General features: G+C 41.4%; 2 protein-coding genes across 4 annotated transcripts in view; one reads left to right on the forward strand and one right to left on the reverse strand.

The window, feature by feature from the left end:
• ccnk (cyclin K) overlaps positions 1 to 16515 on the reverse strand; it is a 58949-nt gene that overhangs the window by 11311 nt on the left and 31123 nt on the right. The window contains exons 5-8 of one of the 2 annotated variants that reach the window (XM_086019101.1): positions 14969 to 15033; positions 10255 to 10371; positions 8715 to 8885; positions 8479 to 8558 (exon numbers count right to left, since the gene is read on the reverse strand). The gene's annotated coding sequence lies outside the window, so the exon portion shown is untranslated. The remainder of the gene's footprint in view (positions 1 to 8478; positions 8559 to 8714; positions 8886 to 10254; positions 10372 to 14968; positions 15034 to 16515) is intronic. The other variant, XM_086019100.1, reaches the window with a different exon arrangement.
• bcl11bb (BCL11 transcription factor B b) overlaps positions 4535 to 16515 on the forward strand; it is a 36538-nt gene continuing 24557 nt past the window's right edge. Inside the window, exon 1 of one of the 2 annotated variants that reach the window (XM_086019094.1) lies at positions 4535 to 5174. In XM_086019094.1, the coding sequence (XP_085875220.1) occupies positions 5111 to 5174 (64 nt within the window). In that variant the 5' untranslated portion in view covers positions 4535 to 5110. The remainder of the gene's footprint in view (positions 5175 to 16515) is intronic. The other variant, XM_086019093.1, reaches the window with a different exon arrangement.

Here is a 16515-nt window from a genome sequence, read left to right on the forward strand (position 1 = left end):
ATTAATATTAAACATTGCATAATGAAGCGCTGCGCCTTCAGATGAGTGCAATATTCATATTTCCATGAAGTGGACCTCTCATTGTTTATGTCACGCTGAGCTTTGACGCATCCAAATGGGCGCGGCCTTTGACCCCAAGGGTGCCACGTTCCCTTCTTTTCTTTTCTTCTTTTTTTCAACCCACTTTTGACTCATAAAAACTGCATTGTGTGCGCAGTTTGTCCTCGTTTGTATGTGTTGGCCTATTTTTTTGGGGTGGTCTCTTTTTTTCAAACATTTTTTCCTTATCTGAAAATGTATTTCATTTTTCAAAGTCACTTTAAAATTAAATGTTTAATTGTTTGTACATTTCTTTGCTTTTATGCCAAGTACATATATATATGTAATTTTCTGTGTTTTATTATTTTCCCATGTTGCCCTCATTTTCTTTTACTTTGTTAGGTTTAAAAGTTTCAATAATTTTATATTTTATAATTATTGTGTATTTTTTATTTTATAAACATTTTGTATTGGAAAAATATAACATTTTATGTACTTTTTTAAATTGATATATCAATCTTATGCATAAAATGTAGAGTTTAAAAACATTTTATTTTATATTTGTCCTCATGTGTTGTTTATATTTTATTTTTTAAATTTAACATTACCAAATTTAACATTGTGTTTTTGTTTATACTGTCCGTTTTCCAAATTTTTACTAAATTTTTTTTTCTGCATTTTGCATTGAATTAAAAAATATATATATTTACTTGTACTTTTTATTAAAGATACTTTTACAGTATTATCATTTATTTTTTAAAATATATTTTGTTTTCATGTTACATGAGATTTTATTATATTTATGAAATGTATCATGCTCGTATCTGTTTGGGACCAGCCAATAGGAATGTAACACGATATGATTAACTTTTTTTTTTTTTTTTTTTTTTGCTTGCTTCTTAGTACGAATGCTAAAATGTTACTTAAAATATCACGTTAAAAGTTTTACGATGTGGACAGTTTCGCCCAGGAACAGACCATTTGTACATTCACCGCTCCTTTGGGGAATTATTTGCATTTTTTTTTTTGCAATTGCAACAAAGTGACCAGGTTCATTTAGTGGCTTGTGTTCGACGTCCGAGGTTGCCGTGTGTCGTGTTAAGCGCCCCCCCAAACTTTCTTGCGCCTCGCCCAGTTTCTTCAAAACGCCCCGCGGTGCGTTCAGGTACCCAACGGCTCGGCGGCGGCACTCAGCGTGTCCCCTCGGAGGCAACACTTTGGACTTAAAACATTTCCCGTGTCCACAAACGGTATTTGTGGTGTACGCGGCGCACCCCGCGTGCAGGCTAAACTGCCTGCGCATACAAGCTATAATGGAGACATTGATGTATTATTGAGCGCACCCACGGGTGAGGATCAAGGGAGCCGCGGAGAGTGTGTGTGAACTCGGGTTCGTGTTTTTCCTTTAGCATCCGTTGGAGCTGCTGGTTGCAACAAGAAAAAAAAAATGAATAAATGAAAGCTGAAAGCACCCACCACAACGTTGGGAGATGTGCAGCTACACATCTCTGCCATCTCGGGGCGCCCGTTAATCTTTTCAGCCGCACTTTTGGTCTCGCAATTTAGCGATGTCCATCTGTCCAGTACAGTGGTGCCTTGAGATATGAGCGACCGGACATTGAGTTTTTCCAGATCCAAGCCATCGTTTGGCTGATTTTTTGCCACTCCAATTTGCAGTGTACTGTCAAAGTAAACATCAAACATGCACGTACAGTAGCGTTGCCTGAGGAAAGTCTGTTTAGCTTAATGCTAACAAACAATGCAAAAAGCCACAGTTGGGCGAATGGAAAGGAATCGAAGTTAGTCATTGCTCATGCATGGGTACAGCGCAACAAAATTCACAGTTACAACCTGTCCAGGTGACAAAAAAAAAAGACCAACAGAGCCCGACGATTCACCAAACGGTGCCCCAATTTTCTTAGACGAAAAAGAAAAACAGAAAAAAGGGGGTGGGAAGAAAACACGTCGCGAGCAATGCTTTTATAAGGGAGAGGCACATTATGCGACTAGGGAAAAACAACGGACAGCCACACGAATCAGAGACAAAAATAACAACGGCTCAAATACAAATACAACAATACAAATACTAATGAGTAGCATCAATGTGCCTGTTTTGTTTTATAACACGTTAAACAACGCATACTTGACCACAAACGGTGGAACAACTCACATAGACTGATGATATAGCTACACTGGCAGGCAGGTATATATTCTTTATCCTCTATAAAGAACGACTAATCTGTGATCATCCCAACGAGTAAGGACGGCCATCGACGTGCCATCTCTGTCCTCCGCCGCGCTGCCTCGTCTGCCGAGGTTACGTCTACTTGAGCCAGAGCCGAGATGACATTTCATTTATATAAATAATTAGTGGCCCTGAAAGTCCCCCAGGCCTGCCCCGCAGCAATCAAACTTCTAATGCTCTTAAAATTGCTCGCCATCTTTTATTAATGGCCCGGCGTTAAATGTATCGCCGCTGTGGCGAGCGGGAGAGCAAACGCTGCTGCTGCTGCTGCTTCGTCTTCTTCTTCGTCTGCTCCACCAGGAAATGGTGTCAACTTTTAAATGGCGCTGTTTTATATTGGACAATGTATTTCTGCTGCTTTACATCAGGTCGCCGCAGTGAAAGATGACGGCTCATTAGTGCTTTTTAATAGCCTTGCACTTTCTAAAGCATATAGTAAGAACATAATTAAATGCAACGAAAAGAATGAAATGATGAATAGATTGCGTCGACTCCTGGTGTGCGCTACTTGCCCACCGGGGGCAGTGTAATACAGTCAGAAGACACAAATGAAGAAGACTTTCACAACTATGACACGCGAGGCAGTATTCACTATTTGTGTGTTGTCGTGTTCAAGAAATCATAAAGTGAGGGCATTGCCGGACCTATATTGATCCCATTTTTCCAGCGACAAATTTGTTGTCGGATAAAAATGTGAAAATTCTCCCTCAAATTTGAAAAACGCTATTTTTTTTTAACTATCTTAAGTCTTTTATTTTTTTCATGTTACACTGGTCAACAGCAAATTTTAATCAGCGATGGCTTTTTGTGTCCAGAAACGTGTTTTGATGCTGATTTCAAAATTGTCTTTACTTTTTTTTTCCGAGCACATCAGGTATTTGAGACATTTACATTTTTTTGTTTTTAACTTTGACCTATAAAAGTTTGCGCAACACGGATTTTACCATGTGTTGTAATATATTGCTAAGACGTTTCGGAAAAAAATTCCACTAGATGCTGAACCTAACCCTTCACAAATAAATATTATTAAGTATATTACATTGCATATAATACTATTGTTATTATATTATGCAAATTTGATGTGCTAGAGAAAAAAAAATAATCCAGAAAGGTTTACTTGCATCTTTGATTAAAACAGTTAGTTAAAATTGGTTGACCAGTGTGTATTTTTACTTAGACTCTTAAGTTAAAATGTTTCTTATACTTAAGTCTAAGAGTAAACTTAAGTACGTTCCAGAGGCGGCACTTTTTAAAGACTTCAATCAGTACCTCTTTTACCACTTTTTTTTTTAGCATCTGTACTTCTACTTAAGTACAGCGTGTGAGTACTTTGCTACCTGAGCAGCTCTTGACAAACGATGAATAAAGAAGGCGTTAGCTTGGCATGTTTAGCAAAGGGCCTACTGGAGTGGGTCAACAGAGGGCGCTGTTGTCTCACAACATGCATGTCAATGGTCACGGCATGGACCCGGATGCAGCATAGTGAGCATACTTTTTTTTTTTTTTTAAGTCCATGTGTCAACCTCCTCAATGGCAAACTTAGGACTTTTTGTTACTTTTAATCATGCTTTTTATTACTTTATTATTATTACTTCAAAATATGCATCCAATACTAAACAAATACATATTTGTAAAGATCTATTTTTTAGCTGTATTTTTTAGCATTTCCTGTTGTGCTCCACATTTCAGTGTCATGTTGTTTACAGCGCCACCTGCTGCAACACCCCGGCAGTTTCAAACTATGAATCAAAATATAGACTAACTATTTCTAAAGATAAACAAATTTAAAAAGCCTCGGAGAGTCAGGAGTAACATGCAGGCAAAAAAAGCTACAGTGACTTTCTTCCCTCTTCCAATTGGCTACAATGGCAAGGGTGGATAACAGCGCCTCCTGTTGGTCTGGCATGCATATGGCACCATGCAAACGCATGTTCATGTCAGTTATTTTACGTTCATGTCAATAATTTGACGCTGAAAGACTTTTGCTGCGAATAATAAAAGAGTACAAAAACAGGGGTGGGCATATGCAGCCCCAGCCCTTAGCCCCACTTGATCCGGCCCTGTCAAAACCCTGAAAACACACACACACCCACACACACACACCCACACACCCACGCACACACACATACACACACACACACAAATGGGGTCGTCCTCTTAAACAAGACCCAACAGGGAAAGCAGGAGGAAACATTTGGACTCTCTTGTTGGACAAGGAAGAGGAAGAGGAGGAGGAGGAGGAGGAGGTGTCTTGTCTGCCCATGCATTCTCTCTCTCTCTCTCTCTCTCTCTCGCTCGCTCTCTTTCTCTCTCTCTCTCCATCAGCGAGTCTCCCGCCACAGGAGCCAAGAGTTGCCGTTCCGAGCGCCGATGCCAAAACGCACACAAGGAGCCGGTGCCAAAGGGTCATTTTTTTTTTGTAAGTGCACCACCACTACCACCACCAGCAGCGAAGAGGACAGGACGGTGCTTGCAGCGGGATCCTAAATTAACATTGGCAAGAAAGCGGCATCGCAGCGCAGGATTTTGCAGCTTTTTTTGTTTTTGTTTTGGCATTGTGGCTTCTTCCTCCTTGTGCTGCTGTGCGCGCGCACGCGCGTCCAGGTGTTTTGTTTGCCCCGAAGACGGACGGCGTGCTGCGTGCATCCTCTTGCCCGCCAAACTTGCGCACGAGGAAAACGGGCACATCCAATAAAATAAAATACACATTTTAAGAAGGCGGAGTAAGTGTCCGGTCCGGCCGAGAGCCACCAGCGGAGCGACACGACGGTCCGAGCCGACTCCAAGTGCCGTTCACCGGGCGATGCCAGAGTAAATGCCGGGGCGATGTCCCGCCGCAAGCAGGTGAACCCGCAGCACTTGTCGTTGAGCCACCGGGAGACGGCACCAGGTGAGATGCACGCCTCGTAGCTACACGCCGAACCCTTCGCGACATCTCTTCTGTGCCCGCTTCGAGAAACCACGCGTCGATATTATTTTTACTTCAATTGGCGCGCGGGCGAATCTAAAAACTCGTATTTTCTGTACAGGATTTCGGCACATGGCTCTCGCTATCTACGACACCATTAAAACGCCACGAAACAAACTTGCAATATTAATCGAAAAATTCAACCGCGTTCCATAAACGTTCGCGTTTAATTATGTCACCATTTAGTAGCAACACAAAGGGGCCTTTTCTCTTTCAACAACGTCCGACGATAATCTCCCCACGAGGTTTGTTTGGACAAACGTGTGCGTGTTATTTGTACAACTGCAAAAAAAATATATATTTCCGTACAAAATAATTGCCTTATAAACGTGTGCATTGATTGCACGTGCACCTCACGCCAATTGCACGCGTTCGTCAAGTTGAAGTTGTTTTTGCTCCTTATTGCAATCATCATCATCATCATACAAATTGTGCAGCAAAGTTTGTTTAAACAGACGAAATCGTGCATGACGAGATAAGAACTTTTGCTCATTTGATTTCTTAAAAGAATTTATCGTGTCACAGCCATTTGTGATAATACACACTTATCTATTTGCAGCGTGTAAAAGATTAAAAGTCTCCTCTAATCCCAGTCCTAATATCAATTTGAACCTTCATCTTGGTGCTGCTTGCTGCTCGATCCAATTTGATAGACGAGGCCTAATCGCACTAATTCAATGCACACCAGCTCATGATGTAATCTGTGGCCAATGTTTTATGTGTGTCTTACAAATTATTGATCCTCATCACTTATGGAGACAATTGAGGAGCTCTTTCATGCAATTGGCGGCGTTTTAGTATTGTTAGTATTACAATCAGTGAGCCCCCGTAGACGCTTTGCATTATTTTAATTATAAAGTTGATTGATGTGCACACAATTAATTTTATAGCGTGGAGGAGTATATAAAAAAAAAAAAATTTAAAAAAAATCCAAACTACAGTTGTACCTCAGGGTGTGTGTCAAGTGCCAAGTGTGTTCGTGTTTGTGTGACATTCACCTGCATGGATTATTACTAAAAAAAAAAAAAAAAAGAAAAAAAGAAGTTTGCATATTTTCATTTGTCCGCTGCAGGGCACTCAGGGTGGGGGTGGGGGAGGGTGGATGGTTGGGACAAATTTGTGGCGTAACAGTTAAATATTTCCCACCCCCGCTCGCAGCCATGGGTCACTTTTTTTTCTTTTTTTTTTGTCGCTTTGCATAACACGCGCACACACACCCACACACACACACTTGCTTTTGAACTTGATCCACACGGAGGTGTCAAGACGTGCAAGATGGTTGGCCGTACGAAATACAAGGGCCTCAATCTGGTCCTACCTGTTCTTGCACGCCACACACATGCACACAGACAGCCACACGCACGCACGCACGCACGCACGTACAGACACACACACACACAGTGCGGAAGAGACAATGTGTTTGTCTTGTGTACTCAGACTCGCTCCAGACGCCTAAAAAGATGAGTCAAATCATTATCACCGCTCTGTGTGTGTGTGTTTGTGTGTGTGTGTGTGTGTGTGTCGAGCGGAAGCCTGAATGTCACCTCAGTAGTGCAAAAGTCCTACGCCGAGGCCAAACCAGCGAAATTTTGCCCCCAATGAAGGTTGAAGTAGCCCCTTTTGCATCGGTGTAATCCTGCTTCGCAACTGATAACTGCAATAAACAACACGAACGTGTGTGTGTGTGTGTGTGTGTCGAGCGGAAGCCTGAGTGTCAGCCCCAGTAGGGTGCAAATTGCCACCTTGCTCAAACCATCCAAATTCGGACACACACACACACACACACACACGCGCGCCCTGCCATTTCGTTTCAGGTGCGTTATCAAAAGTAAGCCAAATATTTATATGGAAATATATTGTAGCTTTTTCCTACTCGGTCCATCCGCCAAATCAGTCTAAGAATTTCGGCGGCGTCGATTTGGTTTTATACTCTTCTGTAACTAGCAAATGTGGCAAAAAAAATAGGTTAGAAGTGTGTGTGTGTGTGTGTGTGTAGCGGAAGTGTGAATGTCACCCCCAGTGTGCCCGGCCCACCTCTGCCAAGGCAAAGTAATCACAATTTGGACGTGGTGAGGACACACCTCCACTTCATTTGGGTTCTCTATTTTGGGTGTACACTCAAAATGAAGCAATAGAAGAGAAGGGAATAGATTGCAGCTTAATAGAATTCATCTAGTATTTTTCACAGAGAGAGAAAAATATATATATTTTTCCCCCCTCCTGCCCAAAAGATGTCAGCCTCACCGAAGACGAAATTGTCCACAGTTGAGGATGTTTGGTTGTCGACTGCACAGTGAATGTAAAAAAAACAAAAAGGTCTCCATACACACATGAAAAAAGGGTGACATGGAAAACAAACAAAAAAAAACAAACGTTGACCTCGGATAAACTCCAATTCAAGTTCAGAAGTTCTAGTAGGCTTTCCCTGACATGTTTTTTGGGGCTGAAGGTTTTGTGCTAACACTGACTCTAGTTCCTTTCCATCTTGTCTGAGGCCTTAGTTGGTTCCAGCTGGAGAAAAACAGCCTAGCACACATTTGTGGATGGGAGATTTCAAGTCCCTTTTTTAAAAAAATTTTTCCCCCTACAAAATTTGGAAATATTTGTTTCAATTAAGTTGTATAGGTTAACGGTCGAAAAAGTTTGGTAATAATTTTTATCTTGATCTCATTTTTTTAATAGCACATAAACCTGACATTTGAGCAGGGGTGTGTAGACTTTTTCTACGTGTCCAGGGTGTACAACCGCCTCTCACCCTAAAGTCAGCTGAGCTAGGCTAACGCTAACCCGTAACGCTAACAGTAAATAAATGGACGCACGCATCAGTTAAATTGTTGTTGTATAATCCTGCTAACACAAACAAACAAAAAAAAGTTGATAAAAGTGTGAATAATAATTCAATTTTAAATTTCCTGGAAGGATTCCCTTTAACGGGGGGGATGAAAATAGGATGAGCTTTTTCTTTTTCGTTCCATGTTTTGTATAACAATGCGTGCGAGCGTGTTATGACACCAAAGTGCGACGATGCCGTCGCGTTTTTTTCCGATTAGCATGGCGAGCAGGCCGCATTCATCGAGCCCAGCTCGTTCTTGAACTGGGTTTGGGGACCGAGCAAGGCAAAGCAACCTCGCCGACGGCCAATTCCAATTAGTGTTGACACTCAGACAACATGGAGGAGGACGACACACACACACACACACATGCAAAAACGGTCAAACTGTCTTACTTTGGACTTGAGCTTGTCACTGTGGGCTGTTTCCTTAAGGTGGATTGTTCCGGTTATCTGGGGTCGGATCGCACCTCGGGCTGGAGGAGGCAGAGGACATTTGATTAAGTCAACACAGAACCACAGCGTATTGTCGGATTTTTCTTCTTTTTTTTTTTTTTTCTTTTTTTATGGGAATAACGTAAAAAAGGTGAGCGCGAGTTGAGGTGTCAACTGTCAGGCGGGTGTCGGCTTACGCGAGGAGCCGCCGCAGGTGGCCGGCCGCCATTCTCGCAGTCATTGGAATCACACGGATGATGAGCCCTGCAGGCCTTTGCGAGGGCACCCGTTGGCGCACAGAACCAGAATGGCAGCATATTTATGGACAGGCGCGCGAGGATTCGCACAATCCAGCCCTCGTCTCGTCTCTTGGGGGGAATAAAATAAGACATGTGGATTTGAATAAGTCGCAACATAGTCCAAGAAGCTCCAACAAACAAAAAGGCAACATTTTTCATGGCCCTTTTTTCAGAGTTACAAGACGCTGCTTGATCAAACTTATGTTTTGTCTCGCAATCCAAAATTTAAGCGATCACTCGGTTTGACGGACTCGCGTTCTTTAAATCGAATCTGATTTTCAGATTCAAATCGGTTTCCTGCTATTTTGACAGTTGAGGGAGTGCAGATATCTGTTTTCTAATGAAGGGAGTAAAACTCAACAGTCATCATTGGAGGTACAGATACCTGGAAAAACATCTTATGTATCTAAAGTATTTGTTAAGTGGCAGCTGGTGGTCTAACCTACGAGCTGTCAAGTTACGCGCAAGCGTCAGCTACAGTGAAGTCGGGGACAAAAAAAAAAAAAAAAAATTGAGAGAAAAAAAAATCAACAACGTTCAAACACACAAATATAAAATGCGAACATTCGCAAGGAGGCTCGAACTGCCGTCCAATCACGCATACCAAAACTAAGCGGCCACGTTCTTAACATTACTCAACAGGCCACGCCCCTTAAAGGTGCACACACTCGCACTAGACTGCATCTGTTGTTGTTGTTGTGACTCAGCTTGTCCCGACATAGTGATTACACTTGATAGAATCCGACGATTTCTTTAAATTGTCTGTTTTTATACAATACAGCACGAGTTTCATTTATTAGAAATGTCAAACTATAACAATTTGGGTGGTTTGTGGCAGGCAGGCTGAAACAAAACTCACCATTTTATTGAGATGCCGTTCGTGAACCAAAACTTTAGCAAATCGAAGCAATGGTTCCCATTAAGTGTGCGGAAATCAAATTCATCTGTTTTAGTCCCTAAGCCAAGTAAATTTTTTTTTTTTTTTTTTTTTTTTAAATCGGCATGTAGTTAAAAATAAACACATAGCGCGTTGTGAACATGAACTATAAAGAAAGCGTTTTCTGAAATATCGCCTTTTGGCATGTTACAGCCAGCAAGCTTTTTTTTATTTATTTATTTTTTTATTACTGAACCACACCAATAAGCCGCACGGGTTGCCTTCATTGTCATACGGTAGAAACGCTCGATTTAGCCACACCAAAAACAACGCCATTCGCATGCCTATGACTTGCTCTGTTTTTTTTTTTTTTTTCAAAAGTAACACAATTAGGTGTTCTAATAACTAATTATCGCAAGCGGTTTTCAGTTTCTCTGGCGTCATACTGAGTGCTCATTTGAAGCAAAGAAAAAGGGACACCTGCAATGCGCGAGACACCGAGCCGGCGAGAAAAAGCACAACTGCGCCTGTCTGAAAAGAAGGCTTTTTAGCTTAACATACATATTTTGTTTCCGAGTCCTGAAGGTGGCGCTGCTGAGGCCAAGCAGGCTTAGCAATGAAGTCTTGTTGATGGGGAACATCAAGAAAACACATATCTCCAACTTTCTTCAAGTTCAGCTAAAAAGAATGAAACACAGCACCAAGACACGCTCAGTGGGAAGGGAAGAGACTCTGGAAGTGGTTAAAACAACACTAATTGTAAAATATGCATCTCCAAATGTTGAGAGTCTTTAATAATTAAAAAAGAAATGTAACAAGTATATATTTTGGGGGTTTTGAATTGAAAAATAAAGAACCATGGGTTAAACGTGATGCAGAGATATTTAGCAAATTGTAGAAAAAAAATAGACAAACTGTTGCTTTGCAATAAAAAGCGCGTATCGGCAAATGGTTTAAAAATAACAACACAATATTGTCAAAGTTTTGGACAACCAAAAGAAACGACCAAATCAAACAAGCTGAACACAAAGTGTAAATTTGGGGAAATTTGTAAAAGAAAAAAAAAATTGTTAAAAACAATTAATAACTAGAATAATGTGCACATTTATTAGAGAAAAATAAACTTCAGAAAAATTTGGACGTATACGTCTTTGTTTCACAACAAATTTGGATAGGAAAAAAAAAAAAAAAAGAAAAATCTGTAAAGGTTTAAGATTTAGAGAAAAAGATGGATAAAATAAGCACAAAAAAACGTTTGGAGGTACATGTACAGTTATTTGGACGTCAGGTTTTGCGCAGAATGAAAAAAGTACACAAAACAAAAATCAAAACAAGACAGGGGGGCAAAAAAACTACTTGCCAAAATATGATGATACATTTTTCATTGTGGATCAAGTTTTGAATTAAAAAAAGAAAAAAAAACTAAAATCTGCAATAAATAAATGACATCAAATTTTGGATTAAAAAAACAAAAATCAGCAAATTTGTATGTATTCATTTATTTATATTTAGATAAAAACAAACAAAAAATATTTGCGGAAACATGTTTTTCATTGGCTAAAAAAAACAAACTATCAAAGAATTGATTTATTTAAAAAAGGGAAAATAAAAAAAAAACATTTCATCCATCTCTATTATAGTTAAATATTAAATTAGCACAAAAACCTTTTTGCTAACAACTTTTCGGTTATGCTTGCAACAATCGATTGATTATCATGCAACACCGGTAATGTGGACATCGTGCCCGTCACATGACAACATCCCTACAATGATGTTTGTTTTTTTTTTTTTTTTTTTAACGGCTAACGTTAACTTTAGCTTACGTTAGCTTCTTGATGAAAGGCGTCACGTATGGCGGATGCGCCTTTCCCTGATCTGATCTGCACAACACTTTTTTTTCCCTCCTTTATTTGCACCATATGGCTACACACGCACACACTACCCCCCCCCCCACACACACACACACAGAGTGTAAGTAAGCAGACGACAAGCTCGCAGGCGTTGATTGGCTCCCGATTGGCTGTCGGCCATTTCACTTTGTTCCCTCATTTTGCTGGAATATTTCAGCGTCGTCAGCCGAGCACATCTGATGAATTTTGTACGCCGCGCGCGCTCGCTCGCTATCTTATCGCGCGAAAGTTTGTCAAACGGCGATGCCTATCTTCACCCGCCGCGCCTCGACGCATTATGAGTCATCTGCGGGGATCAGCGGGGGCTCGGCCGCCTTTCCCCCGTCCGGAGCGTCCCCCCCGCCCGCGGGGGCGGCCGAGGCTAAAGCGAGGCCGCTTGTTTGTCGTTTGAATTTTTGATTGCAGCCATCTGCGATGTCGTCGCCGGTGTCGTTTACTCCCAACGGGAGCGAGGATCACCCACATGCAAGCCCCCCCATTAGCCACCCCGCACCTCCTGGCCCCCATTCTGCACCCACACCGCCCCTGGGGGTGTTCTTGTGTGTGCGTTTGTAGCTGGGAAAAACAAGAAGGGGAGGGGAGTGTGATTTGTATATATATATATTTTAGGGGTAAAAAAATAAATAAATAAATAAATTTTCCCTAAATTCCACTGATGGACCTTTGCTTGTTTTTCAATGGCAAACAATGTAATGAAAGATAAAAGCAAAAAGAAAAAGAGAAAAACAAACATCTGATATGAAAAATAAAAAAAACAATTGCCAAAATTCAAGTTTTGGGTAAAAGTAAGAAAGAAAATCAAGCAGACAATAAAAGAACAAAGAAGTGTAAACATCACAACAATAAACACAGTAAGTGACAAAATTCAAATTTTGGTCAAAAAGAACAAAAAACAAACAAAAGAGGGAAGAGATTTGAAAAATGACTGAGATAAACACACAATAAGCAAACATTTTTAGATGAAAAGAATGAATTACAGAAAAACAAAACAGCAAAATTAAGACTAAACCAAGCTAAATTTGATACTGGAGTTTGTAATTGGACATCATTTTTTGGATAAACAGAAGTCCCCCGGCCCCCACCCTATCCCCTGTACTTGTGTGTTCTCTTTTTTTTTTTTTCGTTGGGAAAATGCAAACAAAGACAAAGACGAGGGGGGACGGGGAGTAGCAGCATGCCCGTTTTGTGCAAAATTGTCTTTTCCTTTAAATTCCACTGACAGACCTCGCTCGGAATGTTTGCGCCCTCCCGGCCAGGCGGCGTTTAGATCAGCCCGCTCGCCACCATTAGGCTTTTTTATGAGATTTATTAAAGGCCGCTGATGTAAGCTCGCAAAACACCCCCTCCAGCTCACTTTGAAGAACCTCCGCCGGTGCACAAATTACGCTCATGCAACAAAGCCAAGACTCAAATGAGGTTAAGAATCGGGGGGGGAAAAGAAAAAAAAAAAAAAAAAGAGAGAGAGAGAAACACTCTTATTATTAAAACAAAAGAAGCCAATTATTTCCCAGTGTACTTCTTTGGACCATATTTGTATTGCCGTCAATTGCAGTCGTTATCGTCTCACTGTCGGAGGGCTGAGCAATGAATCACGTTTCAAAATCGCCATCCCAATGTGGTAGAATGTTGTTTGCAATTTTTTGTTGCGTCAATCTGTGTGTTTATGCCACGCGTGTTTGGTAGAATTTGCTCGAGTTGTCGTCATGAGCGCTTACAAGACTCCCGAGTCAAACAACTCGAATTCAAGTCGACAAGTCAAAGGTCTTTCATCCATAACAAAACATGATATTGTTTATGGCCATAAAGATCCATGTATTGTTGGTTAGAAAAAAATACATGCAAGACCAGGACCTTGAAGGACAAATTGCGTATTAATGGCAAGATTAAGGGGAAAACAATTGCACACGGATAATTTTTCAAAAGGGTTGAGCCCGATGAGCTGCCGTCTCTTGCGTTCTGTTCTGGTGTCTGCGCCCCCTTAAAGTGACTTCTGACTGACGGCATTCCCAAATGAGCACGTGACAAACATTAAAAACAAGCACAGATGGAGCATGTTCAAAAGGCACGCTGATTCGCAAATTGATACAAGAAACTAATTGTCGCTGGCTAATTATAAAGCACACGTGGAAAATCGGCAAGTTTTTACATCTACATGAAAAAAAAAAAAAATCTTTTTCTTCTAGTTTTGGTATTAAAAAAAAACAACAACAACAAGAATGTGATGTGGACATGGCCATAAAATTGAAGCAAAAAAAAAAAAAAAAAAAAAAAAAAGGCCAAGTAATGCCACGTAAAAAGGTGTCACCTTTTTACTATAGCAGCGAGCAAGAAAGAGGCCCTCGGCCGAGAGCTTGGGTGAAGATGGAGCTGCAGTAGTGACGCCTGTGGCAGATAGGGGGCGCTCCAAGGCTGCCTGACTCCTTTCCGTGTGTGTGTGTGTGTGTGTGTGTGTGTGTGAGAGAGAGCGAGAGCTGGCCAAGCAGCTTGAGTTTCACGGCTCGACCGCGTGTTTGACAGGCTCTCACGCCGCTACAGACTTTAGCGTGTTTCCTTTTTTACACCCTTGCGCGCGCGTGCGTGCGTGCGTGTGTGTGTGCCCACGCGTGCGGGCTTTGCGTGTTTGTCGCCACACGCACACGCACACACTCCCCTTCGCAAACATTCCACGCTCGGTTGCCGCCTGCACGTGCGCTCCCACACAGGTGAGAAGGGGTGCAGCCCCAATGAGATGTCCAAGTTTGTCGCTGCTCTGCGTGTGCGCAAATGCTCAGACTTACTCAAGACTATTTTTCAGCGAGCTATACTTGACTATTCCTGGAATTACGAGACATGTGACTCAGGACTTTTTGGACATCCTTTGGCAGATTTTTTGGGGGGTTGAAGTAGGCAGGCAATTCATCTTATAGCAAGCAACACTTTGGAAAATAGTTTTTTAAAAAAAAGTCTTCAGGCTGTTTAATGCCACTCCCAGTTGAGTTGCTGTCAAACTAAACATCAAACCAAGAGAATGACATGTCGTGCATTTCAAACCGCCACAGAATTTTGCCTTCTGCTAGCTTAATGCTAACACACAACGCAAAACACCATAGTCAGGCTAACAAATAGCATCTATGTGGCGTATTATACTGCCCCCCGGTGGCCATGTCTCAGACATATAAAGTTCAATGCAATCGCATGCTATTTTGTCTCGTTAAAAACACATTACAAACATTTTGGGTTTGACAGTAAGAGCTCATTTTATGTTTGTGCTTATCTACATTTCAGTCCAGGAGTCAAATGAGTGTTAAGATAAGCCGCTTCTTGCTTAAGAGCACGGTGTGAATACTTTGGCAACTTGGATAAAAAAAAACAAACAAGGGGCCTACCTTTTTGGTGTCCAAGTGGCACAAGGAAGTCAAGTTGGAGGGCCTTCGTCAGTGGCAGTCGAGAGCTACAAAAAAAAAAAAAAAAAAAATCTCATTCATGGAGGACTTGCAAGGTGCTTCACATGATTAAAATGCACAATCACAAAGTCGCTGTTCAAGTTTTTTTTCTTAATGGTCTCATGTTTGGATTTGCTATATTATTAAGAACATTTCCTTACTGACTAACACATGACTGCATACACACGTGTACATGCGTGCACAGATGCGTACGTCGGTTCTCAAGGGACATTATTGATTTCTAAAGGGACCGATAGGAAAGTTGAAATCAAAAACGAACAGTGATTCGCATTTTTAAATTGTCTTCCTTATATACAATGATTTATGTTGTAAATGTCATCATTTACAAGAAATGAATTGGCCACCAAGTAAATGAAAAAAAAAAAAAGAAAAAAGAATACAATGAATATGTAAAATTCTTTGTTTTATAAATAGTTTCATTATTTACAACAAAGTATTTAATGTGATATGTATGTTGAATATTGCCATATTGATCTTATTTATATGTGTTTAATTATTTTAAAGTTAGCCCCTAGTTACTGTTGTGTTGCTTGGCGACGTGCATTCACGTTTGCATCTGGTTAGTCCAAATCAGATAAAAGCATCCAATTGGAGATGATTCTTGTTGCAGGTGTTTGCGATATGCATATCGCGCAGGTCACTATCACCATGGCGATATTTCAAAGAACCACCGACAAATGCATTGGCTACATTCATGAAACAAACCGTTAGCCTGGTAGCGTAATTACGCAAGTCATTTTTAGCTTACTGCCACTAAAAATAAAAATGGTGTTTTCCGCAAAGCTTTAAATGGCCGACACTAGACTCTTTCTTGTTCTTTAAATTTTCAGTACGTTTTTTTTCCTTGTTTAGCGAAAATGTTCAAAACGACTCGGGCAATTATGCTAATAGGCTAATGAAATATTCCATCTCTCTATCGGGCACTTTGCGCCCCGCTGACCCGTCACCGAAAAACTCTGCGCGGACAGGCAGGCTTCCCTCTCGCCGCGCTGCTCGTCCCCGCCACAAATAGCAACGCGCCGTGTTGTTAGCTGGGAGATTTGCCTGGAATATACGCGGCACGTGCGCGCACGCAAGATGGCCGCCGCGCGCATCTATTAGCGGGCGCGCACGTGCGCGTTTCTCCATGAACGTCGGCCACAAGCTGTGTGATCCGCAGGTAAATATGCGTTTGTGTTCCTTGGCCGCCGCCAAAGATGATGAGATGGAAATGATCTGGCGCCGCGCCATCCTTCCATGTCGGGAGTGCAACGGAGGCGAATGAAGGGGACGGGGGGGGGAGGAGGGCGAGGGGATGTTTTTTTTTTATTTTTTTTTTTACCCTTCTCTCTCTTTTTTAAATTTCTTTTTAAAAGGGGGTGACTGAATAGCAAAACATTTTGGGAAAATTGGTGGATGGAAAAGCAGTGCGCGACGGGAAGTTTGGAGGAGGAACGGCGCTCTGACAGTTTGAGACGGGAGATAAGGGA

Source organism: Filicampus tigris, chromosome 20, assembly GCF_054856515.1.
Source record: "Filicampus tigris isolate MCC_2025a chromosome 20, RoL_Ftig_1.0, whole genome shotgun sequence".
NCBI lineage: Eukaryota > Metazoa > Chordata > Actinopteri > Syngnathiformes > Syngnathidae > Filicampus > Filicampus tigris.